Source organism: Neolamprologus multifasciatus, chromosome 10 (genome assembly GCF_963576455.1).
Source record: "Neolamprologus multifasciatus chromosome 10, fNeoMul1.2, whole genome shotgun sequence".
NCBI lineage: Eukaryota > Metazoa > Chordata > Actinopteri > Cichliformes > Cichlidae > Neolamprologus > Neolamprologus multifasciatus.
This window is the reverse complement of record NC_140448.1, coordinates 10334820-10362751: the sequence shown is the minus strand read 5'-3', so window position 1 is coordinate 10362751 and position 27932 is coordinate 10334820. Positions and strand designations below refer to the sequence as shown.

The 27932-nt window shown below is 41.4% G+C and overlaps 1 protein-coding gene across 3 annotated transcripts; it reads left to right on the top strand.

The window, feature by feature from the left end:
- The first annotated feature begins 210 nt into the window (after positions 1–210).
- slc8a4a (solute carrier family 8 member 4a) lies at positions 211–27646 on the top strand. 3 transcript variants are annotated; one of them, XM_085175137.1, is made up of 9 exons: positions 211–536; positions 1580–1655; positions 4176–5591; positions 5739–6256; positions 14686–14792; positions 15942–16060; positions 18518–18617; positions 19994–20266; positions 25846–27646. In XM_085175137.1, exons 3-9 carry the CDS (start codon positions 4251–4253, stop codon positions 26223–26225), a joined length of 2838 nt encoding a protein of 945 aa, XP_085031263.1. In that variant the 5' UTR covers positions 211–536; positions 1580–1655; positions 4176–4250; the 3' UTR covers positions 26226–27646. The 3 variants fall into 3 exon arrangements, with proteins under 3 accessions (XP_085031263.1, XP_085031262.1, XP_085031261.1); XM_085175136.1 differs by having other exon boundaries at positions 211–1216; positions 1585–1655; XM_085175135.1 differs by having other exon boundaries at positions 211–1216.
- The last annotated feature ends 286 nt before the right edge of the window (positions 27647–27932 follow it).

The following is a 27932-nucleotide window of genomic DNA, read 5'->3' as shown; positions in this document are numbered from 1 at the left end:
TTAGATTTGTTGACCAAATAGAAGCAACATGAGATGGTGGTGTCTTATTTCTCTCAAATGAAAGTCTAATTTAGTTTGTTTTGTCTTCCCCAACAGTAGATCAACCACATGGCTCCCATCTTTTAAAGTGATGTTAGGCTAAATTCACATGTCAGAAGAAAAACTATTTGAGACTATGTGCTTTTTTTTTTTTTACTCTAAGTAACCATCCAGACTACAACAACGGCAGCCCACAGCAGGCGTATGGGCAGATACATCTGGGATTTCGGAGTGTCAAAAACGAAGATCAGCTCTCTATCTTCTAGCTTACAGCAGGGGTTTTTTTTTGTGCTGATGGGCAACCAAGATAATGAGCAAACATTCTAAAGGGTTTCTGATGGAAATGATCATTAATCCTGGTCTCCTGATGCGCAGTCAGGAGGACCAGCCGTGCGTGTAGCGCTGCTTCTGAACGTCTCCCCTCCCCTGTTTCTGCAGTGTTACGGTTTTCCCTTTCTCGCTCGTCGTTTCTTGTGCCAGTGCTGCCCACCGCGAGAGTAAGACAAGACTTCCATTCCACACCACACTCACACTCCTCTTTCTTGTGTGCCACCATCCCTCTGCTTGATATCCATCTTGTCCTGATCCGCGTACTGTGAGGTTTGCGTCCTCTCAATCCTTCACCATTCATTCACGCCCACTCTCATGTGCAGCCCTGTTTGGTTCCTTGCGTTATCCAGCTCAGGCAGAAGAGCGAGGGAATTTTTTGCACTCAGTTTATTTTTCGGAAATAGAAAATACAATTAAATTCTCTTTTTTAAAATTAATACTTTCTAAGATTTTTTTGTTGTTGTTTTTTGGACTGGTGTAATTTAATTTATTATTTTACGCATCAACACGCAGTCAGGAAAGGATAAAGCTGAAAGCGCCTCGTGGTTTTTGAATAATTTACTTAGCTTTGCGGAGGGTGTCGCGGTGGTGGAAGAATGGGAATTTAATGAGGGGAACTATTCCGGCTGTGTTAAGTTTGCTGAGGTAGGGTACTTGTCAAAGAAAAAAAAGAAAGAAAGAAAACAAGCACCGGGGAAAGCTACGCGTCATTTCCAAGACACCAGCAACAAGCCAACACCATTACACCAGCCTGCCGTGTGAATGGCACACGGGGTGTCTTCCTCTGTTGAACTGCTGCAGGGTAGCCACGCTGTGACCGGGATCCAACTGAGATTCTGGGCTTTCCGTGAGTATCAGTGGGGCAGCTGTGCGCACCAAATGGACCGGTCTGTTTGTCCCTCATGCTCAGCGTACTGATCATTTAATAGGCTCTATTTTTTTTCTTTTCCCTTTTTATTCTACATCTGTAATATCACTTACCTAGCCGTCTCAGAATCTGTTTCTAACTTAGCGTTTTGAATTGTCTCGAATCTGCAACAGCGGTGTTTTGTGTTTTTGTGCTGCTACTGGCTCACATTTATGGCTTTCATTTTCTTTCTTTTTTTTAAGCTTCTCAAAATTCTCCGATGTGGAACACTCATTACTCTCATGATGGTTTTAAAAACTGACTTTATGGTATGCTCGTTTAAGATAAGCTGTATTTCCACAGAGCAGCATGAAAGATAAGTTCATCTCCTGAGGCTAGAACTTCCACTCTGGGTTGACTCACTGACAGCTGCATCCAGGTGAGTAATACAGTTTCTCACAATGTTTAAAATAGGAACTATAACTATAAGCTAAACAAAAGAAAGAAAGAAAGAAAGAAAAGAAACTAAGCAAGCCCCTGCATGAGAATTTTGCTTGCCCCCCGTTATACTAGACTCTTAGACTAACAGCTGCATGTAAATCCAGTAACACTTGTCTTAGTGCTTAGACTGATGAGTGTGCTTTGAGCTCAAAACAACATCTCGAGGAACTCCGGTTTCTTTTCATTTTCTTCCACGTTTCTGTTCTGTTTTCCTTTTGTTTATGATTTCTAATGACTTTTCCTTCCCTAAATAGCAGAGATGACATTTATGAGGCGTCTCAATACAAACTGAGTGTGCCACCATTTGAAAAGCGCACACGCTTACACACAAAACAAGTGCAGGCATCAAAGTGTGAGTCATTATGTGTTTACTTGCCAACCCTGGACCTTTGCTTAGCAAACAAGAACATGTTTGAGGATTAATTTAATTTGGGTCTGCTTTTTTTTTAAAGGCTTGGATAATTATGGAATTATTGAAGGTTAGTAACTCTGTTAGATGGAAAGTGGCATCATGCTGGGTTTGCCAGTAGTTGGTAAAGTCTTCATGTTGCACTCGGGCTTTTAATCGCAAACATGTTAGAAATCAGCAGATCAGAGAACTGTAGTTTTGCACTGGCAGGATACTTGCACACTTTGAATAGATGTAATGTGACGAAGGTGAGGAGATTTCAGAGTGTGTGCTTGTGTTGACTAAAAAATGAAAACATCTGTATTCTTCAGGGGAAATGAATAATATGCTTCAGTATCTCATTTACTTGTTGCTACCTGGCGACTTTAGTGAGGAAAACATTATCACTAAATACTGCACAGAACAGAAAGAGAAATTTTTCCCTCTATAGTTTTCCTGCATTTCCACCAGTCGGAGAGCTTGCTTTTGCCATAGAAACATCACCCACTCAAAATTTGTGCAGGATTGTGTGCCAGATGAAAGCAACGTATTAATTAAATCTGCTTTCGAAAGTGAAGGAATCGGTGATGATATCAATATGTGATTTCACATAACAGTAATGAGGGATATTTCATTCAGTCGGAAAAAAAGACTGTTTCATTGTCACTGATTGGAGCTGCCTGTTGCAGGAGTCGCTGTCCATGGTGCTGATCTCACTCGCTCAATCTGATCAGCAGACAGGTGTCGGGCTGTTGCTGTTGTTGTTGCACAAATACAATCTGTTAGTCACTTATTTATGAGCTAACAGCAGAAAGAAAGAAAAAAAACTGACGGCTTAATTCCTGCATCTGTGCTGCACCACTTCACCCTGAATCGTAGTCTTGATGGAAACCATGCTCTCCTGTTATGCAGGTCAGATTGGAGAATGCTGCCTTTCACTGCCGCATGTCAATGAGAGCATGTGCCAAACATGCAGCTTTGCCTGACTGCTCCTGCTGTAGGTGTGCAACCTATTTCTGAGACAAGGATGGTCTTTTAATTTTCATTAGAAAACACCAGACACATTACTAGACATCTTTCCCTCTCCTCTTTTTTCACAGATGTTAATCCTTTGAAGAGTTTAGCACTGTACTCCCTGAAATGTCTATTCAGGCCATTAAGATACTGCTGGTGGGGGGGGGGGCGGGGGTTGGCACTGGGGAATTGTTTTTAGTTGTCCCCTGATGCCGTTTCCATTGCTTATGTAAAATTTTAAACTACATTAAACTAAGCTAAACGGCAGATTGGCTGATCTCAGTGGTAGCCCGCATCTGCGGATTTCTCAGCTGATACCCATCTAAGCGTCAATCTGGTAATTTCATATAACACATGGTATTAAAGCTACTTCAGCCAGCCCACAAGTTGCTGTGCATATGCATGCTGCTTTGCAACCCCGCTCCACCCTGTCATGCTCTGTCTGACTTAATCAGAGAAACTATGTTGGCAAATATAAATTGCTGCATGTGGAATGGATTCTTTTAGGTAAGGTGGTGATGATTGAATTGCACTCAGGCATCCAGCTTTATATTTAATACTAGACCTGAGAGGTGTGTTGGACTCTCTAGACACTAGAGCTGTTCCTCCTTTAAATCATCCTATAATATATGTACCAGTAGGGCTACCTAAGAACAACTGCTCCTTTCTTGTTATTCTCGTTGCCAGTGGATATTATTTTTGGACTCCCATCTAACTCGACAGTACGGGGTGGACTGAGTCAGTTTTTCCCTCGATACTACAGGTGCAAAGGGTAACATTTTCACTGCGGTTTAGCACAGAATGACCACATCATATGTGTGGGAGTCGTACAGGGTAGTTCAATACCAGTGACTCAACGATTAGTAGGTGCCAATATTTCTGGCTCTCTAAACTCGGACCAACGAAACTGATGGATCCCACATCATTTGCATACAAAAGAGCACTTTTGTGGTGCCATATCGGGGTTATTTTGAGAATATAACTGAATAATGAACATCTGACATGTGGCTTTCTCATCCACCAGGCAAATTTCTTTTTTTTTTTCCTGTCTTTCAGAGGTTCATGCGAACCTTCACATGTCACGTGCACTGATCTCTAGCATTAGAAGACTCAAAGCATCACCACACCATCATGTTTCTACACAAGCGTATCTTGAACTGCACTCCACCTGCCACCCCATGCATGTTCATCTCTCTTCTGCTGGTTCTCCTCCCGGGAGTCACCCGTTTCTCATACGGCAGTAGGGATGATGACATCGGCAGCAGCCCAGGCAACTGCTCCAGTGATGACAACTGCTCCGAGGGCGTGGTGCTGCCCATGTGGAATCCCCAGAACCCCGCAGTGGGTGACAAAGTGGCACGTGCCATTGTTTACTTTGCCGCTCTCATATACATGTTCCTGGGCATGTCCATCATCGCCGACCGGTTCATGTCTTCTATCGAGGTCATCACCTCTCAAGAAAAGGAGATCACCATCAAGAAGCCTAATGGTGAGACAACAACAACCACTGTGCGCATCTGGAATGAAACGGTCTCCAACCTGACCCTGATGGCCCTGGGCTCCTCGGCACCAGAGATCCTGCTGTCTGTCATCGAAGTGGTCGGCCATAACTTTGAAGCGGGAGCTCTGGGTCCCAGCACCATCGTGGGCAGTGCTGCTTTCAACATGTTCATCATCATCGCTATCTGTGTCTATGTGGTGCCGGAAAATGAAACCCGCAAGATAAAACACCTGCGTGTGTTTTTTGTCACCGCAGCCTGGAGCATATTCGCCTACATCTGGCTGTATCTCATCCTGTCAGTGTTTTCCCCCGGAGAAGTGCAAGTCTGGGAAGCAGTCCTGACCTTTCTCTTCTTCCCCCTGTGCGTTCTGCAAGCCTGGATCGCAGACCGCCGCCTGCTCTTCTACAAGTACGTCCACAAGCGCTACCGAGCCGACAAGACCCGGGGCATTATCATCGAGTCAGAGGGAGATGCCATGTTCACTAAGATGGACTTGGAGATGGATGGACAGGGTGTGAACTCTCACACTCACCCCAAAGAGGCTCTGGATGGGATGCTGGAGGGCGTGGAGGAAGGTGGTGGGATGAGCGCGGAACAAGATCAAGAAGAAGAGGCCCGCAGGGAGATGGCTCGTACTCTAAAAGAGCTAAAACAGAGGCACCCAGATAAGGACATGGAGCAGCTCATCGAGATGGCCAACTATCAAGTGCTGGTCCAGCAGCAGAAGAGCAGGGCCTTTTATCGCATTCAAGCTACGCGCATGATGATCGGAGCGGGGAACATCCTGAAAAAGCATGCAGCTGACCAGGCCAGGAAGGTGGTGAGCTGTCACGAGGCCAGCGGGCAAGAGGAAGATCCTAACACTATCTACCTGCAGTTTGAAGACTCTCATTATCAGTGCTTTGAGAACTGCGGCTCACTAAAGCTGACCGTGAGTCGGCACGGAGGAGAAAGTGGCTGCACTGTTAAGGTGAGGGGGGAAAGCACAGATATTGCAAATGCTCAAGGTCAATTTTAAATCACCTTTAACTGCCTGAGGCATAAAGTATTAATATTATTAGTTTTATTACAACTCCAGCCACTACATATTTGATGTAGTTTTTTTTTCCCTGCACAGGTGGAATACCGGACGGAGGACGGGACTGCCAATGCAGGTTCAGACTACGAGTTTGCTGAGGGCACTTTGGTCTTCAAGCCTGGCGAGACAACCAAAGAGTTCACTGTTGGCGTGATCGACGATGACATTTTTGAAGAGGACGAGCACTTCTACGTACGCCTCAGCAACCCGCGCATCGTGCACAGAGCCGAGGTCTCAGTCCTGGAGCCGAGCTCCATCACCTCCAGCAACAGCATGGTGGGCCTTCCCTCCCATATTCCTCCAAAGGCGGCACTGGGCAATCCTCACATCGCCACCGTCACCATCTACGACGACGACCACGCTGGCATCTTTACGTTTGAGAGCAACTCCACAAGGGTCAGCGAGAGCGTTGGCAACATGCAGGTGAAGGTTCACAGGACATCCGGAGCACGGGGAAAAGTGGCTGTGCCCTACCACACTGTCGAGGGGACCGCCAAAGCAGGGGAGGACTACGAAGAGGTGTCCGGCAAGCTGGAGTTTCAGAACGATGAGACCATGTGAGTGCCAGTTCCTCTTGTTCATCACTTGATTAAACATCACCGCCCACACATTGGTACATTAAACTGTCCTGCTAGATTACTGTAAGTTATCTATTCTGGTAACGAATGAAAGGCCTATTTTTATGACTCACAGATACGTTTGCTCGGCGAAGTTTAGCTCTTTTCGCAGGGACGATGTGGGAGGATAAGAGGATATAATTGTGCGGCAGATAATGAAAGATCGTGGAGATTTAAAAGAACAAGAAAAAGGAGGAGAAGAGGAAGACAAAACCCAGAAACAGTTTCCTGTGAATGAATTAAATGCAGCCTGTTGGGATTTCTGTGGAAGTTCTGTTGAAGCTCATTGTGATGCACAACACTAAAGACTTCCCTGTGGAAAACAAAGGAAGCCCACACGAGCAACAGAGTACAAGAGGGGGGAAAAAATCAGACAGGTGACTTGCACGGCTGCTACTAAAACAGGTGCATGCACTGGAACCCGTGTGGTTATTTTAGTTAAAGCATTCGTGGATGCGCCAGCAGAGAGGAGGAGAGAAAAAGATGAGGGAGGCAGAGTGCAGAGAGCGAGGGAGTGAGAGAGCGCTGAAAGAGTGATGTTTTTCCAGCTTTTCTTTCTTTCTTTTTTTTTTCACTTGAACGCTGTTTGAAAGGGCTGGCTGAATGATGAGTACACTTGTAGTGTTTGCTTTATGACGAGATGAGCAAAAGACCTGGCAGTTACGCAGAACGGTTCTGGTTTTTTTTTTTAATTTCTTACTTTGAAAAAAGAAAGAAAATGCCCTCAACCGTACCGAGCTCATTACAAAATGATTTACTGCACGGCAAAGGACGAAACAAAGGAATCAAATGTGTCAGATGCATCAGTCTGCGCGAGGCTCGTGCGTAGGTGTATTGTGTAGGTTGGCCGAGTGGGAGGAAAGGCAGGTGAATACATGGTGTCAAAGAAAACGCAGATCTCCCTATTTGTCTTTCTTCTTTTTTTTGCCTCGCAGCGCAGGTGAAATTTGAATATGCTGCTCTGTTTTTAGCAGTTTTCTCGCGCACAATCTATGCTTTTTCTCCTTTTTATGCCTTAGTCTATGTGTATAATTAAGGCCGTATTAGAGTGCTGAATCTGCTTTAAACCCACATCAAGCAACATGTCGCTCCAAAGGGGAACTAAAAAGAGCTCCTTGAGCATCCAAAGCAATTAAAGAGAGTGAAGAGGGGTTAAAGGGGTCCCAAAAGTTCCCCTCATAGCGCAGTCAGCTACAGAGGCTGCAGTTAATGAGTCAATAGTGTATAACAATGTGAAATGAGAGGCAGGCAGCTGGCATCTGCATTCAAATGGAGACTGAGCAGTAGATATAGTCCTCATCTACTGAGCTAAGACTGTGCTTATCAGACTGTAGAAAGCTTACAGTGAAAGTACACTTCATAATATCTGGAGTCATGCTTCCCTTAACAGTCGATGTGCAGCAGTGGAGAGGACTGGGGGTGTGACTGTGGAGAGTGGGATCCAGTGGGGCAGGACAGTTTGTTATCAGAAAACAGATGAAAAGAAAACCCAGACACAGCAGAAAAAAAAATGCCAAAGCAGTGTTCAGCTACTCCTGTCCTCCTCGGAATAGCAAGCGAGGACTTAAAGGGGAATGCGGGAGTACTTTGATCATAGGTGGGAAAGGTTTGACTCAGATCTTGAATTGAAATTGCCAGGTCGAGCAGCTGACTTATCTTTTAAGCTGAATCTAAATGAGTTTTCTAATATTGCTGCTGGAAATGCGCTCATCTCTGCGTGCCACCCGAAGGTGTTAATGTTTGACTCTGATGCCGAGCCAAAAGTTCATCACTTTTGGAGAGCTTAAGTCGAAGACTGCCAGGCCAGATTGTGCTCCTCTTTACGCAGCGTGTGAATTCTTTACGCCAGTCAGTCCCGTTAAAAGATGTAGGTGAAATGGCATCATCTTGAAGCGTCGCCGTGGTTGTATGCTATGTCTATTTGTTTCTCCGAGCCTATAAACTCACACCCTCTCTGTGTTAAATGCACGTCTGCGCTCATTACTGCTCAGCAGGCTGCCAAAGTTCATCGTTCAAAACCGAGCTGGCTTTTCATACCCGAGTGTTTCCCCGCATGATCGCGACAAAGAGATGACACTCGGCGACGGTCCTCTGGGCACCTCTGTGTTTGCGTGTTTGTTACAGGGTCTCAAGCTTTGTGTGTCTTTGTGCTCGCGTACATCTGTCTTCCCCCGTCAATATTTGAGCACGCAGAGGAGCAAAAGAGGAAGCCAAGTTTTTAAGCTTTTGATGCGGAGCCAGGAGGAGCGGTTTAAAATCTAGGCATGCATATAAATAATAATTTACCATTAAAATTCTGCTCTGCAGTAAATAAATTATGATGTACAGACACAAACCTGAGCTAAAATAAACAAGCTGACATCAAGCGCCATTTTACATTCTGTGTTTATGGATTAGAGGAAGATCTGCAATAGACCCTTTGATGCTCGTATGTAGCATAATCTCATATCTGTTCTCGTTAGTGCCTCAAATATGCGCCTCTATGCACTAGTTGAGTCTGAAGTGGATAACGGGGGCAGTTACATAAGCTAAGATAAAACAGATAGAAGGGGATCACTTTTGAAAAAAAAAATCAATACACTGATATTCTTTATCTCTCACGCCTGAGGTACTCGAGCTCGATGACATAGAGAACTTCCTGAAAGACACACATATTGGTAACATTAACACAAAACATTTGCAGACCCATGTTTACATATTATAGCTGTTTAATGTAACTTGGAGGTAGCGTCAAAAATATGTGGAAAAACCAGCAATGTGGGCTACTCTTGTTTATGTTTGGGCTGTTAGCCTTTAGCTTAGCAACTGCTGCAAAGAAGACAGAAGCTATAACTAAATAACTTTTTTTATGGCATTTTTCCTTTATTGATAAGAAAGTGTAGACAGCATACAGGAGAACAGGAATTGCTTTGGGCGGACTCAGACCCCTGGCATAACCTCTGGCATGCAGCTTCTTTATAAATCCTCATTAAAAAGAATGAAAACATCCAACTGCAGTTATTGCTTATCCTGTCCCTTCAAATCAACTTTTCAAGTAGCCACAGAGCTAATCACATATTAGCCTTCCTGCTTCCATGTCACAAAGGACGGCACTGTTTGTCAATCAGTGCACCACCATAATTCACTGTGAAATTTCTTGACTTTCAATGGATAATAGACATTTGTGATCCCCAGAGGATGAAACGTCTCAATGTGTTTTGTACTGGGGTCAAATATTGTGCAGACAAACAGTCATGGTTCTCGGAGGATGGATCCTAATGTCTTTGATGGCCTAACGTTTTCTCTTGTGCTGATATGAGGTTAACATTTGTAGCTCTGAGCGTAAAATCTCTACAATTAGTGCTATGAAATTAGGTCCACCAGTTAATGCTCACCTCTAGAGGAACAGTAATCAAGTGATAGCATCCCTCTGGTCAAAATCCTTCCCAAAGCCAACCGTGCTTTACATTTATTGCAAATTAGCAAGTGAACATACTAAATTGAGATAGTGAACATGTTACACAGTACACCTGAGGAGAATCAGCGTGTTGTCCTGCTGACATTAACATTTACCACTGAGCTTAAATTCAGGGGAGCAGCTAACACGGCTGCAGGGTAGAAATGAATTTGAAATTCTCCTCGTCCCACTTGTCTCTCCCTGTGCTTATTAGTTCAGACCATTCTCCATTATGTTGCCACACATTTTTGCAAGTACAAGTTATCAGTGGTGGAATAATTTGTTATTATCAATGTCAAAACTGGTTTCTTTCTGTAGAAATTTTCTCTACACAATAACCCAACAACACAGTGGAGACACAGTAATGTAATGTAATGCAGCTGCTTTCTGTTTATAATGAGCTACACTGCAGCCTCTCTGGAGCTGGCTGAGATTCAATATCTTGCTCAAGGACACTTCAGCACTGTAGGCAGATGCTGACATGCCACTTTGATTCATGGCTCTTTAAATGAACGGAGGTGCTAGGTCCAGCTGTGGATTTTGACACACTGTCATGCATTCACTCGGTCTCCCTGCTTAATTTTTGTCAGGGTCTCAGGAGGGCAGAAGCTTTCTTTTTTTTTCTTTGCAGCAGGCAGAGGGTAGAAATTAGAGACACTCTCTCTGGCTACAGAGTGAACACAGTCATACCTGTGGGCAGTTTGGAGTCTCCGGGCCTCATGCCTTACTGTATACGCCTCTGGATTGTGGGAGGAAACTGGAGCATCCTTAAGGAACCGACAAAAAATGTGGAGGAGAGGGAACCTCCAAATAAAAACAGAACTACTTTAAGAGTCACAGACGATATGTATAATGCTTTCTTTCTGTAGGTGACAATTATGACCAACCTCCTTTTTCTCATTTCTCTAGTTAAGTCAAACTAATCCTGATAATTAATTTACAAACAAGGCATACTTTTTTTTTAGCATTCAACATACTCTCAGTAAATGTAAGACAACTGCAAAAAGAGCCAGGCAGATGGAGAACAGATAACGGTTGTTGCAGATGGAGCAGAGATCAATCTTTAGAATGCACGCAATATTGTCTGTGTGACAGATGCAATTGGAGGTTTATACCACTGCGGCTACTCAGAAACTTTCCCAGGAATGGAGCCAACCAGGCAGCAGAGATGGCTGATGGCTCCGCAGTGTAATGTGATATGGAGCAAACCAAGGATTTACAGTGTTGATAAAATCCAATTGTGTCTGTAATAATCAGAGTTTACATTGACCTGCAGCGACAGAGCTCATAAAGCAGGACTGTGTGCTGTTTAGAAAATGTATTTTTAAACTGAACATTTTAAACCCAAGCGCACGAAGGAAATTTTAAAGGACCACAAATTTTAAAAGGTAACTTTACATTTTGAGAAATGTGCTAAAATAAAAAAGAACAACTATGATTTTGCAGGGAGTCCTATTCATTGTAAATAACTGGCTCAGCATGAATATTGTACAGTTGTGGTCAAAGGTTTACATACTTACCATGACAAAAATGAGGACTATGATTAAAAGCCCAGACAAACATCAGACAGAATTATGTGAGAATTAGGCCAGAAGCTTGTTAATGGTTACCAAAAAAATCTTGTTGATGTGCAACTTGCTAAGGGACATTTAACCAAATGTTGACGGGGGATATGATGCTTTTGACACTGTGTGGTTTAAAAAATATCTAATACTAATATAAATTCAAACTTGTGGACCCAATTCTTTTTTCTTTTGTTTTTTCAAACTCATTATAGATGTGTGCTGTACAATCATTTCACTATGAACAAAGAACAACCCAAAAGTATAATGAAGTTAATATAAAATGATGAGTATCTGTAACTTTAAGCTGAAATCCACAAACTTACATTTTTACATCATCTAAACTGAGGTGTGAGAGCTGTGTTGTTAGTCAATTTTAGAGCTGTAGACTGGGCTCAGCTAGGCTAGCTGTTTCCCTCCATCCAGACTACATGCTAAGCTAAGTCGACTGCTTGCTATTCTACTTTAATAATTTGAGTTCAGACATTAAACTGTCATCAATTTTCTCATTTCATTTTCAGCAAAAACACAAAATTGCGTATTTTTTTAAATGTGAGACTATTCCTTTAACGCATTTAGCTAGTTAGTGGGTGTCTGACTTAGTTTACTTTAGCTAACTTTTTTAGCTAAATCGGCTAAATCGTGGTTATTTTTACCTACAGTGAAGATGAAGGCAGAACTTCATTGATTTCATATTTTGATTAGTTTACATGCTTTCATTGGTAGTCATTTACATGCTGGAAACATTTAAAATTAAAAATGCATCACTTCATCATCTGAACTGCTTTTCCAACTATAGTAGGGGTGGTGATGAGAGACAAAACCACTCACACTCTCAGCTATAGACAGTTTAGAACCAGTCAGTCTAACAAGCGTGTCTTTGGATTGAGGGAGAAAACTGCATCACCAGGACAAAAACTCAGTAGGCACAGGGGAAAAAACGCAAATTCCACGCAGAAATGTGGCAGCATACATTCTTGCTGCAGGTCAGAGTCGCTGACGCTGAAATATGTTCTTAAGGTTTGGGCTTTCAGGGCCTTTGAAAAAAATCTGCAACTTTCAAACTCTGGTGGTACCATTTTCTTTGAAGAATTGAAGCATAAATTCAGCTTGAATAGATTTTATTTTGTGTGTGAGATCCCCCCCCCCCCCCCCCCCCCCATCCCCATCACATACAGAGACACACAAATACCTGACAAATTGCTGGTTAAGAATGACAAGAGTGACATCCTGTTCATCAGAGGCTTCACATTATAAGCAAGCTGCATAGAAAAAAAGATCTGGAAAGTGAAATCTCAGCAGAGAAAAAGAAATCACCTCAAAGGCCAAGTTAAATTACTATAATAAAAATCTACCAGACACATACACTAAATGCACAGAGATCAGCAGAACATTGTTTCACTGTGAAGAAAGTTGTGTGGAGACTGGCATGTGGGAAAATTATTTCAAATGAATTCAGTTAAATTCTGTGAAATCCAAAGCTATTTCTAGTGTTGAACAGGCACTGATTGCTTGTTTTTATGGTATGGCAGGCTGCTACACGGTGACCGTGAATTGCAACATCCATGCTTTCAAATAACTTAAGGACTTGCCATTCCTGTGTTTGTAGCTTTTATATCAGAACATTCTCCTCCTCTCTGCCTCCAGTGGCTTTTGAGATTGCTGTGTGTTAGGCCTCAGTTACACCAACCTAACACAGACTGTGAAGCAGCACTTTGCCACCAGTTTCTCCTAGCGACAGCAAACAACCTACCACACGCACAAACCAGCCAGGGGAATACACATTTTTCTCTGGTGACCAGTGGTTGCCAGATGGTTGCAGACTAGTGTGTAGGACTGGAGTGTGGCAATAATTAAATCATCCGTTCTTCCATTCGTAACTGTCTTTTCTTTAGCAAGCACTGCTTGTCTTTAGCCACTCTGTTTTGCTTGGTTTATTTGTGCTACTAATGCTTTTGAAATACTAACAAAGGTATTACTGATTCAAGTAAAATATATTTTTTTAAAAAGAGGGATGGAACTACTTTACGTGAAGGACCAACTCACCGAAACTAAGAAAGCAGGAGAACTAATCTCACCACAGCTGTTTTTTAGTCTGTTTTGAAAAGTCACTTTTGATTTTCTCGCATTTTGCATTATCACCCACCTCTTTTTGTCTGAAATCAGTGCAAATGAGCTTCAAACTGTGGCAGCAGTTTAGAGTTAGACTGCCAGCTAATCAGCCCGATGCATTAAATGAACCTGGGCCCCTGCTGCTTCTCGACAGCCTTTAATTTCTCGTTTGGATTTTAGTGGAAAATGTAAATGTTCGTCTGTATATTCTGCTTATCTCGGTACAAACAGTGTCTGCCTAAAATGTGATGTAATGTCAAAATGGCTGCTACATTAGCACAATCCACAGCAGCAGAGCCTTCACATTTTATTTCAAGGCCCCAGCACGGCGATTCAAAGCAAACATACCATGCACACAAACTCTTTTGTTCCTGTTGCGAGGTCTCCAGGCTGCGCTTCACGTTGCTCCCACTGGCATGACTTAGCCTGACATTAGACAGCCAGTGACGTATCGTTGCTGTTTAAAATAAACTTCTTCTTCCTCAGCAAGCAAAAGCTCTTCATGCGTGTTGTCAAACCCTGAGTGTATATGTGTAGACAGAAATAGACAGCCACCCACATATCATTAGGGAGATGGAGGGAGAGGGAGAGAGAGAGACTGGCTGTGACAATGTGGGCGAACGAAGAGGGCTGAAGAAAATATGTCGGTCACAGTTTGACAAAGCAGCCTCACGTTTTTGAGCTCTCGGATTTAAGAGCACAAACTATATATATATATATATATATATATATATATATGTCTTATCATGAGTCCCTGTGTAGATAGGTGAGGCTTAATTTCCACAGAGACAAAGGTAATAATTCAATTCCTCATGACTTCTAACTTGCGTGTGTGGGAGGGGTGTGGGCTATTTCGCTTTAGTTGTGCTCTAATGGAATTAATGGTGCAGAAGGAGTCCGCCCTCTTGTGGGGTGTTAGGAAAATTTATATTTTAGTCTTTTTTTTCTTCGTAGTGTTTGGCAGCGCATGATATTTGTCAATTTGGGGGAAATGTTGAGCTTCCACCTTCTTATCTAACAGATCTGTTTCATGATTCACTGTGTAGGCAGTCTACCTCTTAGCTACTCTGGTTTTATTTGAATGTGTACGAAAGCATAGTCTCAGCATAGGAAGCTGCTCTTACCTGCCTGGGATCTATTTTGAGCGTGTTTAGATAACAGAGGGCTACTGCAGGTTGACTCATACGGGCAGCTACTTTTATTTCCCCTAAACAAAGCTAATCCGCTTCTCCTTGTTCCCCTGACCCCTCGACCTTTAGGAAATTGCTGAATGTGAAGATCATTGATGATGAGGAGTACGAGAAAAACAAGACATTCACAATTGTGTTGGAGGAGCCCATACTGCTGGAGGTGGGACAGAGACACGGTGAGTGGATGACATCACTGTGTGCTACATGTGCAGAGTGATATGTCACTCTATTTGGTGGCTTGAGATAAATGTGTACACTCTCTATTATATTTAATTTAAATGCTTGGATTAATGCAGATTAAACCTTACAGTACAACTAATCTCAAACTTCCTCATCAGGCCTTATTCATGAAGACTGAAAGTCTAATTGATGAGGAAGTTGCTCAGGGTTAGAGTGAAAATTTCATTATATTTCATCAATGTTATTTTTGAGAGCTTTTACAGTTAATCATTCAATTCAATTCAATTTTACTTATATAGTGCAACAACAGCTGCTTCAACGAGCTTTATATTGTAAGGTAAAGACCCTGTAATAATACAGAAAAAAACCCAACAATCAGATGACCCCTATAAGCAAGCACTTGGTGACAGTAGGAAGAAAAAACTCACTTTTAACAGGAAGGAGAACAGACACACTGTGGAAGAGAGCTGTAATTACTGTGCAATAGCTGCTTTTGCAATTGCATGTTAAATTAAACTAACTAACATCAAAAAAGTACTTGTAATACAACTGTGCTCATATCAATACTCACTCAGACTCTTTGCTAAATGTGATCATATTTTAATGATTGATGATTTGCAACCTAAAAGTACTGTGGATATATTAAAAATGTGACGTGTAGTCAGAAAATGTTTGGGAAAGTCCTGTTTATGAGACCTATTTATATTAATAACATACAATTCTGCTTATTATTTATTAAACATAATGACAAGAAACACATACAAGAAACGATAAGCCAGTAATGAATGCAGAAAAAATATATCCCTGAAGTAAATTACTAAGTAGAGAATTCAAAACATAAATAACAGAATACATATTCACATAATCCACTATTATAAATAAAACCACTGACATAAATAAACCTAAATCCTCTTTTCCAAGTACTTTTTATGCTCTTGATTAAATTTTGAGTATCAATATGCAGGCTGCCGTGTTTTATTTATTTCAATACGTGTCTCCCCAACATCTCTTGTGTTGGGTTTACCAATTATGATTGGCTGATCTGTCACTCAGAGTCGCTGTAAAGGACTGTAGCACACACAGATTACTGACTTTCATTATCATCCAAGCACCATGTAGGAATTTCTTGTGCTGCTCTGCCCTAGGTGACACTAATGACAACAAGACAGCAGTGGGTCCGGAGGACGTGTCAAAGATGGGCTGCCCATGTCTGGGAGAGCACACCAGGCTGGAGGTGGTCATTGAGGAGTCTTATGAATTCAAGGTAACACAAAATCAGCAGCTTTGTAACTCAGAGCACCTGATGCCTGCTTATTTTGAAATTTCTTGCCAGCTGACATGGACTGACTTTACAACATTAACCTGGAAAAATGCAGCAATTTCACTGATGTCACAGTATTTTGGGTTAATATATATTTTACTTTTGATGTGTGATAAATTATGCAACTCATGAATCTTCCAGTAGATGTGTTCACGCATCATTCAGCTTGAATAGTCAGAGTTAAAGAATTTGTATCATTTGCCATAATGCAGAATTTATAGCAGTACTCCATCTGTTTTGTATTGATAAGTTGGGTGTTTTACAAGAGACAATAAATGGTAAGTGAACCGGTACTTAAATAGCACCTTTCTACTCGGTTCGAGCACTCAGAGCACTTTTTATTGAAAGTTTCATTCACCCAGTTCCACACATATTCATACAACACTTTCATCTAAGCACTTTATCTAACGTCCACAGACACACTCAACACATGCCGTTGGCTGTGCTGAGGGCAACTCAGGGTTTAGTATCTTGCTGAAGGATACTTTGACATTTGGACTGGATGAGCAGTGGATTGATCTCAACTCAGGAAAAAGTACAAATTTTTAAAAAAGAAAGAAACTTCAGTTACCTTAACACAACATGATATTAGGCCCAAGTGGCAACCTCAGAAGCTGGACAAAGAAGCCAGCCAAAAAAGTAGTGAAAAAAATACTGCTAATTCTGAAAACAAGCTCATTTCCAGAGACTCTCTTTAGAACAGAATTAAACAAATTTACAGCCTGGTAAGAAAAGGCACCGGGATTGCTACTGCTAATTTTGGTATTCATAAAAAATGTGCTGAGGATGACTATTTATTTAATTCACTTTAAGTTATATCCAGACTTTAAGTTATGTTTTATTAGAGGCATGGTGTCTTTCTGTGACGGGTAGGTGCTGACGCATAAGAAAAGTCACTGAACTCTGCCTGTGAGCTAAATTTGTGGTGCCAGTGCCATTTGGAGCTGAAAATCTGATTGATGAGAGAGTGGTGTGCTAACGTACTAGCTAACGCTAGCAACCTTGGTTAGCAAGTAGCATCCATAGATTATATGGCAGCAACAAAATGACCTGCTGATTATTTTTCCTGCTAATAAAATACTAATACGTCACTCACCAAATCTGGAGTTCTTGGATGAGCTGTAATAAACAACAGGCCATATTCTTTATCACATAGTTGTACACAAACATCAATATCGGCACAACTGTCAATCAACAAATGTTTGTGCTCCGCTGTAAGCCCTGCAGGTAGAATAATGCTCTTTTTACCTTGGAGGTCGAAGCTAGGTGTGGCTAGCTGAATGCATTTCAGTAGTAGTCAAAAAAGCAGGTGCTTCCTAACACAGAGAGAAGATTCATCCATCAATAGACTCTGTTCATGAATAGAGCCTAATCAGTGCTTATCTAGTGAGTCATAAATGCACAACAGTAGTGGTATAGATTACATGTTCCATCATTTACTACTATTTAGTAAGTAAGTACTGCCTATTTACAAGATGCCATGTTGGTGTTTTGAAACCACAAGTGGTGAGGAAGGGGCATATCTGACTGCGCCTCCACATGCTCATTAGCTAACAGCTATGAGTTGTATGCAAGTATGCAAAAGGCTAATCCCTTTTTTCAGTCCTGGAAAAGAAGTCTGTGTTAGCATTTTGTTTTTGTTTTTTTCATTACGGGAAATAATATTATGGTTCTAGGAACCTGTGGCTGTGCAATACACCTGTACAGCTAATAAATGTGTCACGCTATCATGCTAACAAAGCTAGCTAGCATTGGGTCTCCACTTTATGGTCACCTCTGGCAAATATAATTAAATAAATAAAGAATGTGACCTGTCCACTCAACTTAAGGCTTTAAAACAATAATCAAAAAAAACAATGACTGATATGTAGTGATGGCATTTTATTTTTGTGATCATGAAATAAATAACCCTCTGTTTGATGTGTAGTCTCCAGTCACAATCTGAGCTAACCCTTATCAGATAACTATGACATCATCGCCATTATACTTGTGCTGGAGCTACACAGATACCACAGATTCATACTGCAATCCTCTGCACAAGTAAACTGATCCTTCAGCTTAAAATGGGTGGTGCAGCGCTCTGAGACAATTTAGGAACATTTAAGCTGTAACATGATACCGCAGTGATATTAACAGCTGCAGTTTCATGAGTTGGCGTGTGTTTCTTCACTGCTTTAAAGCAGCTTTATGCTCGCACACTCCCTTTCTCCTGGGGGCTACTGGGATTTTGAGCTCGCATCTGTTTTGGTGACTCACCATTGCTTCACACTGGGAGGACAGAAGCTGGTAATTGTATCTTGATTCACCACATCAGTGTCCCCAGTGTCATACAGCACTAAGATTGTACTGAGTATGTTATTCAGTGTGTGTTAATGCACCTTTCTTCTGCTTTCCTTGCAGAGCACAGTGGACAAGCTGATCAAGAAAACGAACCTGGCTCTTGTTGTAGGGAGCAGCAGCTGGAGAGAGCAGTTTGTTAGTGCCGTCACTGTCAGCGCAGGTAAGTCGCGGCGTCCTGAAATGTCTCATCTGTTCATCCCTCTGAAGGCAGTCCTCAAGAATATTGAGCCTGCAGGCTGGATCCGGTCCACCAGCTGCCTGTTGTGCAGCACTCACTTAGATATGTTTTTAAAATAAAATTCAAAATGCTCCGTTTAAGATTGCATAAAGAAAAAAACATCCCCAGTTTAAAGAAAAGGGTTGAAAGAGCTTACAAAAACAAATGCTATTTTAATTCATTTTGATCATTCTGAGCTTATTTGCTGCATCCATTTAAATCCAGACAGTTTATTAAAAATGCATGATGAGGCTCATCATAAAAACTAAAAGGGCCTCTTCCTCAACAATTAATGGCTCTGAAGAATTAATGACGATGTTTGTGGTATGGTGAATCTTTTTTGGGGGGTCTTTCCAAAGCTGTCTGTGAACCTTTTAGATCTGCACTAGTGCACAAATCATTGGGCTAAAAGCTCACTTAGACTCCTGTGATGTGTCATTTGGTTAACGTACTCTTTTCTTTATTTTCTCTCTCTTGCTGGATGGAGAAACTCATTTGCATTTGTAATGTGCATATTTAAGATAGAAAGTACACTTCCAGCATGTCTCTGATTTGAAAAGGATTGCTCAAAGATGCTGAAGGTTTTACTGATCTAAAATATGAAGATGAATATGATGACAAATTGGCACTAAATTTCTGAAAAGTCAGGATTTTTTTAGTGCTCATTCACTTCCACAGTTTGGGTCTGAGCTGTATTATGATAAATATGATGATATTATAAATAATCTCCTGCCCTCAGCGATGGCTGTCGCTGGAATGGTAGCTCTACTAATTGTTGTGCTTTGGTCGCACGATGACACATTTGTTTTTAAATGGTGTGACACTAACTACGAGCCCTGCCGCATGTGTGTAGTGCACTGAATTGTGACAACTGCGATGACTGCTGTATTGAAGCCACTGTATTCCTGTCCTCCTGTGGTGTATTTGTTACACATCTTTCTTATCTAAGCACAACTGGTCTAAATCCCATTTGGCTTTAACAAGGATTTCTTGGCTGTAGATAACAGGAGCAGTATAGAGCAGTCACAGAATGGCTATGATAACAACGGGAATGGCCACATACCACAAAAGCAGCCATTGTCCAAACAATATCCACATTCACAGTTTCATCCAACAGCAGTGCATATTAAATCTTCTCTCCATTTTACAGTATCTGTAGAACATTTCCCAAAACTGCCAGTGTCTGAACAAACACAGTAGCTGAAACTAAAATTATATCGATTTCACGGTGGCTTTACGGTGGCTCTGTAAAGCCATACAGTGGTCTACATGAAGGTTGTGTTTCGCAGGCTTTCATGCATCTTTTCTGTCTTTGCTAGGTGACGACGATGAGGAGGAGAGCGGGGAGGAACGCTTGCCGTCCTGCTTTGATTACATTATGCACTTCCTGACAGTTTTCTGGAAGGTCCTCTTTGCTTTCGTCCCACCGACTGAATACTGGAACGGCTGGGCCTGCTTCTTTGTCTCTATTTCCCTCATTGGCGTTCTGACAGCTGTGACCGGGGACCTGGCCTCACATTTCGGCTGCACAGTCGGTCTCAAAGACTCGGTCACCGCAGTGGTGTTTGTGGCCCTCGGTACTTCTGTTCCAGGTGGGCATCTGTGCTTGTCGTTCAGTCCTACCAGCGGCCTTGTCCTATGTCTCCTCTGGGCTTTTCCCCTGTGGCAGAAGCAGCTGCTTGTGTAACCTTTTCCTCCACCTGTGCTGTCAGAGGGATTCTCTCCAAAGCTCATGCCTTGGATATTAACAAGTTGTAAACAGAGAAAAAAAAACCTTGTTTCACTTGTTAGTTTCGCCCTAATTATAGTCCCATTTTGCTATTTCCTAGACACTAACGCTGAACACAAAAAATGACTATGAAAATTAGTTTTTGGTTTAATAAACAAGGGTTGCCAACTCTCACGCTTTGAGACTCCATCTTATCCTCTCATGCTTCCCTAAAACCTCCCGTGCCAAATAAGAGAAAGCCATGAAGCCCCCCTTTTTGAAAAAGTCACCAGTAATGAATGTAAACTAGGTCTTAATATAAGAGTCAAATTCTCGTCTTTTCAGTTGTTCAATGATCCCTGAACTTGACTTCAGTAATTAGCCAGCTTAAAAATAATTATTCTTGACAGTCAGAAAACAACATTGTGTTTTTTTACACTGCAGACAAGTGATCTGTCACATACAGAGTCACGGTTTATTAGCTACACATATATTATTTGATACATAACGACATTTCTCTCGAGTCTTGAACTCCTTGACAGCTGGGGGCCCATTTTTATTTTACTGTGAGTAAAAGTCAGATCTGTTTACGAGCCAAACAATGTTTCATCAATGAGAGAAAGTTTTCTATTTTGTAGTTTCACAGTAGGCTATTGGCTGTATTCCCATAACCACATATAGGATGTGGTCCTTCTAATCATTAATGCAGGGCCACAAGACTACAACAGCCTAATAACAATTTAAGTACACATAGAGTACCATGGGTGGCTATAGTTTTATGAGAACAATATTACACAAAAACAGTGTTATTTTCAGCTTTCATCTTCTGCTTTTCAGCTTTAAATAACTGCGTTTCACAAAAATCTGGGTTGATTCTGTTCATCTGGACGCAGCATTTTCAGTGGGAGAAACGTTTCGTCACTCATCCAAGTGACTTCTTCAGTCTCAGCTGACTGCAGCTTTCCCCAGCTTTATAAACAGTACATCGCACAATGACTGAAATTAGCCCACTGGACAAGGGGCTGTGAGGTCGCTAATCATTAATATGCAAATTGTCATGACCATTGATCAACAAACAGTGTTGGGAAGGTTAGTTTTAAAATATATTCCACTACAGATTACAGGATACATGGCCCAAAATGTAGTTTGTAATGTATTCCGTTGAGTTATTCAATGTGAGTAACATATTCTGAATACTTTGGATTACCTAATATATTGTCTTGCTTTTTACAACTACATGAATGTACTATTGCTGTGTGATTTATTACTAGGGTTGCCAACCGTCCCTTAAAAAACGGAATCGTCCCGTATTTAGAAACAAAAGTACACGTCCCGTATTGAGCTAATAAGGGACGCACTTTGTCCCGTAATACAGTGAGAATCAAAAGTAGTCTATAAGTTTTAATGTAATTAACGCTTTGTTTGAAAACATAATTCCCAGCCCCGCCCCTGCTTTGTGACCAATGAGCTGACAGCACACTTATGACAATTCGAGTATGACAATTCAGATTACCGCTCATCTCATTGGTTGAGGAAAGGTCGCTTGCGGAGAAAATACCGGAAGACAACAGATGACCACAACAAAAAGCATGGCCAACAGGGAAACAAACGCCGACACTGCGGTGCAAGTCTCAGACGACAGTACACCTGAAGCTGGGCAAACACTGCGATTTTCAAACTGCACGATTGGCTCGCATGGGTTATAGTTCGTAGGTCACGATGCAGGTCTCACACTATACCGCCCGATGCTCTGATGCGACCTGAGTCACACTGTGCCTCCATAAAATGAAGGTTATACAGAAAATCTGTCGCTCGCTCTCCCTCTTTGTCTTTCACTCACACAGACACACACCACCATCAACTTTGCTAAATTACTAATGACAAACATGATCAGGCAGCTGTGATGAGCAGCAATGTAAATCCAAACTATTTTCACGGTTGTTGTGGTCGTGATATTTGGTGATGCCACATCGAAAAGGCTCGGATGAGCTTTCCAAAGTTCTACAAGTTGTGCCTCCATCGCTTGAGTCCAGATCACACGCTGCACAGCCATGCTGCTCCGTCTTTTTCACCGACGTTTACGTGTTTGCGCTGTAGAGCAGTGTGAGCGGGCTGCGGTGACACCCTCACGAGCGATTGATGATCGGGAGCTGGTCGTGAGGTGTTAATCGCTTCTCGTTACCCCACGTATACTACACGATGCCACAATGAAGGCCAAAATCGGGCCGATCACCAAATTGGTCGCACGACTCAAAAATCGGCTCAAAATGGGCCAAAAATCGCACAGTGTGAGCCAGGCATTAGACCAGCAATGTTTGTTCCTCTCAGAGAAGAAAAAAAGGCTGCAAAGTGCAGGGAAGAATGGGAAAGGAAAACACCTGGCTGGAAAAGTGCATGATAACATCTATAAAGCGCACTGCACTGTGTGCCGGCGCACTTTTTTCCATAGGCGTGCTTCTAATGGTGGGCACATGAAGAACATGAGGGGCGTGAAAGCTCGGGAACCCTTAACCAATTTTTTGTCTACCAGCCACGGCAGAACCAGATATGGTAACACTGGTTTGTTTGTTTTTAAACCCTCTGGTTAGGTTAAAATGGGCATGTGCAGTGAATATCAGCGCTATGTGGCCAGAAGTGTGATAATATAATTTATTTTGTGTAATAAACAACTGCAAGGATAGATGATTACAACAATAGATGAGTAATACATAAAAGTAATACATAGATGAATAATGATGATGAGTTAGACGCGTAATCATGGGAACAAGTGGGTTTACAAACGGGAGCAGAAAGCTGAAATAATGCCTCTGCTGAAGCAATTGCACTAAATGCACTAAATGTGCACTGTTACAAGAATATTTTTCTTTCTATTGTTTTCTATTAATTTATATAATTTTAAGTTAAGCAGGACAGAGTTCTTTTAAAGAAAGATTTACTTTTATTATCAAAAGTTAAGCATGACAGGCTTCTGTTTTAAGAAAGAGACCTGTTTTATTGTGTTATGTTGTCATTTTGAGCTAAAAATAAATGGCTAATGATTTTTGTTTCCATGTGTTGATATCAAAATGATTACGCATCTACTTAAATCAAATTCAAGTCAAATGGTTAAAAAAAATAATTTCACACACAAAAAAAGAGCTAAAAAATTCACCACACTGGGAAGGGTGAAGACAACTGGGTCGCCCGGCCCTGGCCACGAGGTGTCCCTTATTTATTTCTCAGGGAGTTGGCAACCCTATTTATTACTGAAGGCTACTCGCCACCAAGCTAACATTGTTAGCTAGCATTAGCTGAGGTTAGACTTGATGGATAGCATTAACAACCTGCTAGCTGCAGATAATCATGTGCAGTTCTGAAAGCAATACCAACTAGATTTTAAAATCTTAATATAAAATGAGTGACAGTAGGGTGGACATTAGGTAAGGCTGCAATTTTTGCATTGATCTCGTATAGAAAACTATTTCTGTATCAGTAATATGTTTTCTTTCTGTCTGCTTTCAGAACTGCACGTGATTATTTGCAGCTAACAGGTTGTAATGCAGCCTTCATTATTAGTAATAAATCACACGACAATAGTACATCAAAGATACTGAAGTGGCACATAGCCCAGGTAGCTACCACATCTAAAACAAGGTAGCTGCAGTAGGCTACGTTTCTTAAGGTTGGAGGTGGAGTCGTTTGACGCTGAGAGCAGCTTGGTTGCTGGCAAACAGAGTTTGCATTACACGGTCAGATGTGAAGTGGTGTCGGAATTTCCAAGTAAGAAATGAATTCTTGCCCGTGCACCGCTGGCTCTGTTGTGCTGCCTTTCGGTCCATTGTGTAACTGACACCCCACCAACATTAACAGGACGCTTAGATACAGCCTCTTATTGAGTGTGCTGTTTGGGTTTTCGGCAATGTGTGGAATTATGAATATTAAAGCAAAATTAGATCATTGATCAAAGACCACTGATCAATGGCCATGAGTACCATTCACAGAGAGTTGGGGAATGGCTGCAATCACGGCATTTTAAGATGGTGAAAGATGTACCCTTAGCCCCCCCTCTTCAATTCAGAGATGGTCTTTCCTTTTTTCACGTAAATGGCCTCCTTGACTCCACGCTCAAACTAGCGTTCCTCCCTGTCCAGGATATGTACATCCTCATCATTAGAAGAGTGTCTACTGGCCTCTAGGTGTAAATAGACTGCGGAGTTTGTGCCATCCACTTCGCCAGAGGTTGTTTGCCATGTATAAATCATGGCAATCCTCCAGGCACTTAACAGAGTACACTACAATACTCTGCTTGTGTCAGGGGACCCGATCCTTGAGGTGGACCAGTTTTTGGCGCAACATGTTTAAAAGCCAAGGAGACATGGTGTTTAGAAAAAATGTGTCTCAACCCTTTGGGATTTACTTACCTGGATGATTGAGCATGCATCAAGACAATAACTGTTTACGACAATTTTGAAACACAACTAACATCACTTTAAATGTAAGTGTTGTTTTTAATACTTGAATGAAAACCCTTTTTAGTCAACGACTGGAAACATGGACATCACCAAATCCTGTGTTTCTTCCTTTGCATTACTCTGGCAGGCCTTTACTCCAGCCATCTCCAGCTGCTGCTTGTTTTTGAGTCTCTCTTTTTGAGGGAGTTTGTATCAGTATTGATTCAAATGACTATCTTAATACAATGTTAATTTTATTATCTATTTATATTTATATATTGATATTTATATCTGAGTATGATTTTTGTTTTCTGTGACAACCCTTTTTTCCAGGAAAACCTAATCAGACTTTCATGTTTTTAAGTGTAACCAGAGGTTTGCACCTTGTTATTCTAGTCTTTGCATTTCCATTCCAAAAAGCATGACTTTATTGTAGATTCATAAAATAATCCAGTTTTATACCTCCTATTGAGTGTTCTTGACGTAATCGATGAAACCAACCAAGAAATAACTTCTGCAATCATACACTTTAGTCTTCTGTAGTCTTTTGGGATGTGTGGTATTGCTGAGCTGAACAGTCCATTTATTCGTTGTAACCATGATCTAGGTTGTTGATTTGGCCACTCTTACAGCTTAGGCTGTGTTCCTAAGTTTTTCCTTTGAACTTTCAGCCTAATCATGGCCTCGTTGCACTTGCACGGACACTTTGGACTTACATGCTAAGAGTTCCAGTCACAACTACTAAATCAACTCCAGATCTTTAATGGCTTAATTTGTCATGGAATAATAGGTAAATATGCCTCATCTGGCCATGAAATTACTTGTAAGTCAACTGTCCAATTATTTTTGAGCCTCTGAAATTGGGAAACTATATACAGTATAATAATGGCGGTACTTCCTAAATTAAGGCTTGAATTTCATTAAATACATGTAGTGCTTATTGTACAGTCCCTGGTGTTTGTGGCACCTGTACTCTGTCTGTGCACATTACTGATTACTTATGTATATTTGCCTATTTCTCTCTCTTTTACAGACACTTTTGCAAGTAAGGTGGCTGCCATCCAGGATCAATATGCTGACGCCTCTATTGGAAATGTGACGGGCAGCAATGCGGTCAACGTGTTCTTAGGCATCGGAGTGGCGTGGACCATTGCATCAGTTTACTGGCACACCAAAGGCAAGGTGTTCAAAGTGAACCCGGGGTCCCTGGCCTTCTCTGTCACCCTCTTCACCATCATGGCGCTGCTGTGCGTGCTGGTGCTGCTCTACCGCCGACGTCCCGCCGTGTCTGGAGGAGAGCTCGGTGGCCCACGGACAGCCAAGCTTCTCACCTTCTTCCTCTTCCTCTCTCTCTGGTTCATCTACATCCTGTTGGCCTCCTTGGAGGCGTATTGCCACGTGCCTGGCTTCTGAGACAGAGGGAAAGGCACAGACACAAGTCCTTTCCTTGTTTTTACAATTTACTGAACGTGTTTTCTCTCCGTTTTTGTCTATTTTCACAAAGGTTTATAACTATTTGTATCATTAGTTATTATTAATACGGCACAGTATCTGACTGACTCTGATTCTTTGGACTTTGGTACTTTGCTCCCACTTATGCTGTGAAGGATACCTTTAGCCACTGAAAATGAAGCTCTCTTGACTTTATTCCTTTTTTGAAATATTATATCATATGACACATTTATCTAATCATTTCTATCACCATAAATTATATTCTGTCACTTGATGCATACAGACAGCTTTTGGCATTGGATCCTTTCTCTCTCTGTGGACAAATTATTTGAATTTTTAGATGTTAAGAAAGCACAAGATTGAAGAAAACGTCTAGAAGAATTCTCCTTTTTGGCCTTTGTTATATAGCGGAAACTTAAAGATGGTGCATGGGACGGCATTACATAGTACTTGGCATTTACATTAAGTGGAAGACAGAAGTGACCAGTAAAACATATTTGTGTGATGATATTTATTACTTAGTCTGTACAATGATTCATTGTATATCATGTAAAAGATTAACATTGTGCGTGAGAGTGTTGTGAAAGGTGTGCTTAGTTTTGCACGTTATCAGATAACAACAGTTTCTTGGTAATATATTTTAAAGTACTGTATGTAATATTTTGACATGGGTGTTGATGTGTTGATGTGTTTGTGTACATGTGAATCACAGCTGTATCATACTCTATTCACTGCCTGGTGCACTGTCATGTTTGACATAGCCAAGTTTTTTTTTTGGAAAAATAACCTTTTTTTTAAGTCAACCTGGAGCAGAGTGCCTGCTTTTAATTGTACAAATACTTTGAGCACATTTATGATTTTTGTGTATGCGTGTGTGTAGGTGGTGACTGTGTGCTCTTTTGCACTCCAGCACAAAGCATGGCACTGTCTCCATTTTGGGGTGGTTTGTTGGTAACAGAAGAGAACAGAATTTGAATATGGATATTAAAAGGACTGCAGTTTTCTTATCTGTCATGCTGACACTGTGAACATTATTCAACAATATCTCTTTTAGGAAAAGCACAGCAGAGAGCAAATGGGCTCTTTTAAATGAGAGTGGAGTACACTTTGTCATATCACAATCACCAAACAAGTCCGTCATTTGACATGGAAAATGTGCTAAAAGAGAAGACATGTACAGTGTGTCCCGAGAGTGTCTCCTTGTGTTGCTCAGCAGTTGATACTGAACTCTGTTTTTTATTTAACCTAGAATCTGTAGAGCCATATTTATTGTAACAGTATAATAGTAGAGGTATTTATATGATCGATTTTAGTTTTATTGATATGCACGTTTAATGTATAAAAAAAGTGGAAATAAATGTTGCTCATTTATTATGCCGTTAGACGCCTTGTCATCTTAATTTAACTTTTTGAACGATGGTTTAGATTATACAAACCAACCAGGTCGTCAATGACTCTCACAAACTACTCTTAATAAAGTTAAAAGTACAGTCAGCTAGAGACTAGCCAAAGAGTTAGCATGCTAAAGTAAAGTCAAAGAAAACCTTTAGGCATTCATGTGCTGTGGAGAGAAATTTTAATTCATGTTTGTACAGTCAGGCTCCAATTATGAGGGATGACACCTGTGTTTTATCATCGGAGAAGTGGAGTCTATCACCATATAAGCAA

Bases quoted from the DNA above. Each gene is read 5' to 3' on its own strand.
- slc8a4a (XM_085175137.1), top strand. From the start codon at position 4,251: ATGTTTCTACACAAGCGTATCTTGAACTGCACTCCACCTGCCACCCCA. The intron at 6,257-14,685 runs GTGAGTGCCAGT...CTCGACCTTTAG, and splicing joins TTTCAGAACGATGAGACCAT to GAAATTGCTGAATGTGAAGA. The intron at 18,618-19,993 runs GTAAGTCGCGGC...TGTCTTTGCTAG, and splicing joins TGCCGTCACTGTCAGCGCAG to GTGACGACGATGAGGAGGAG.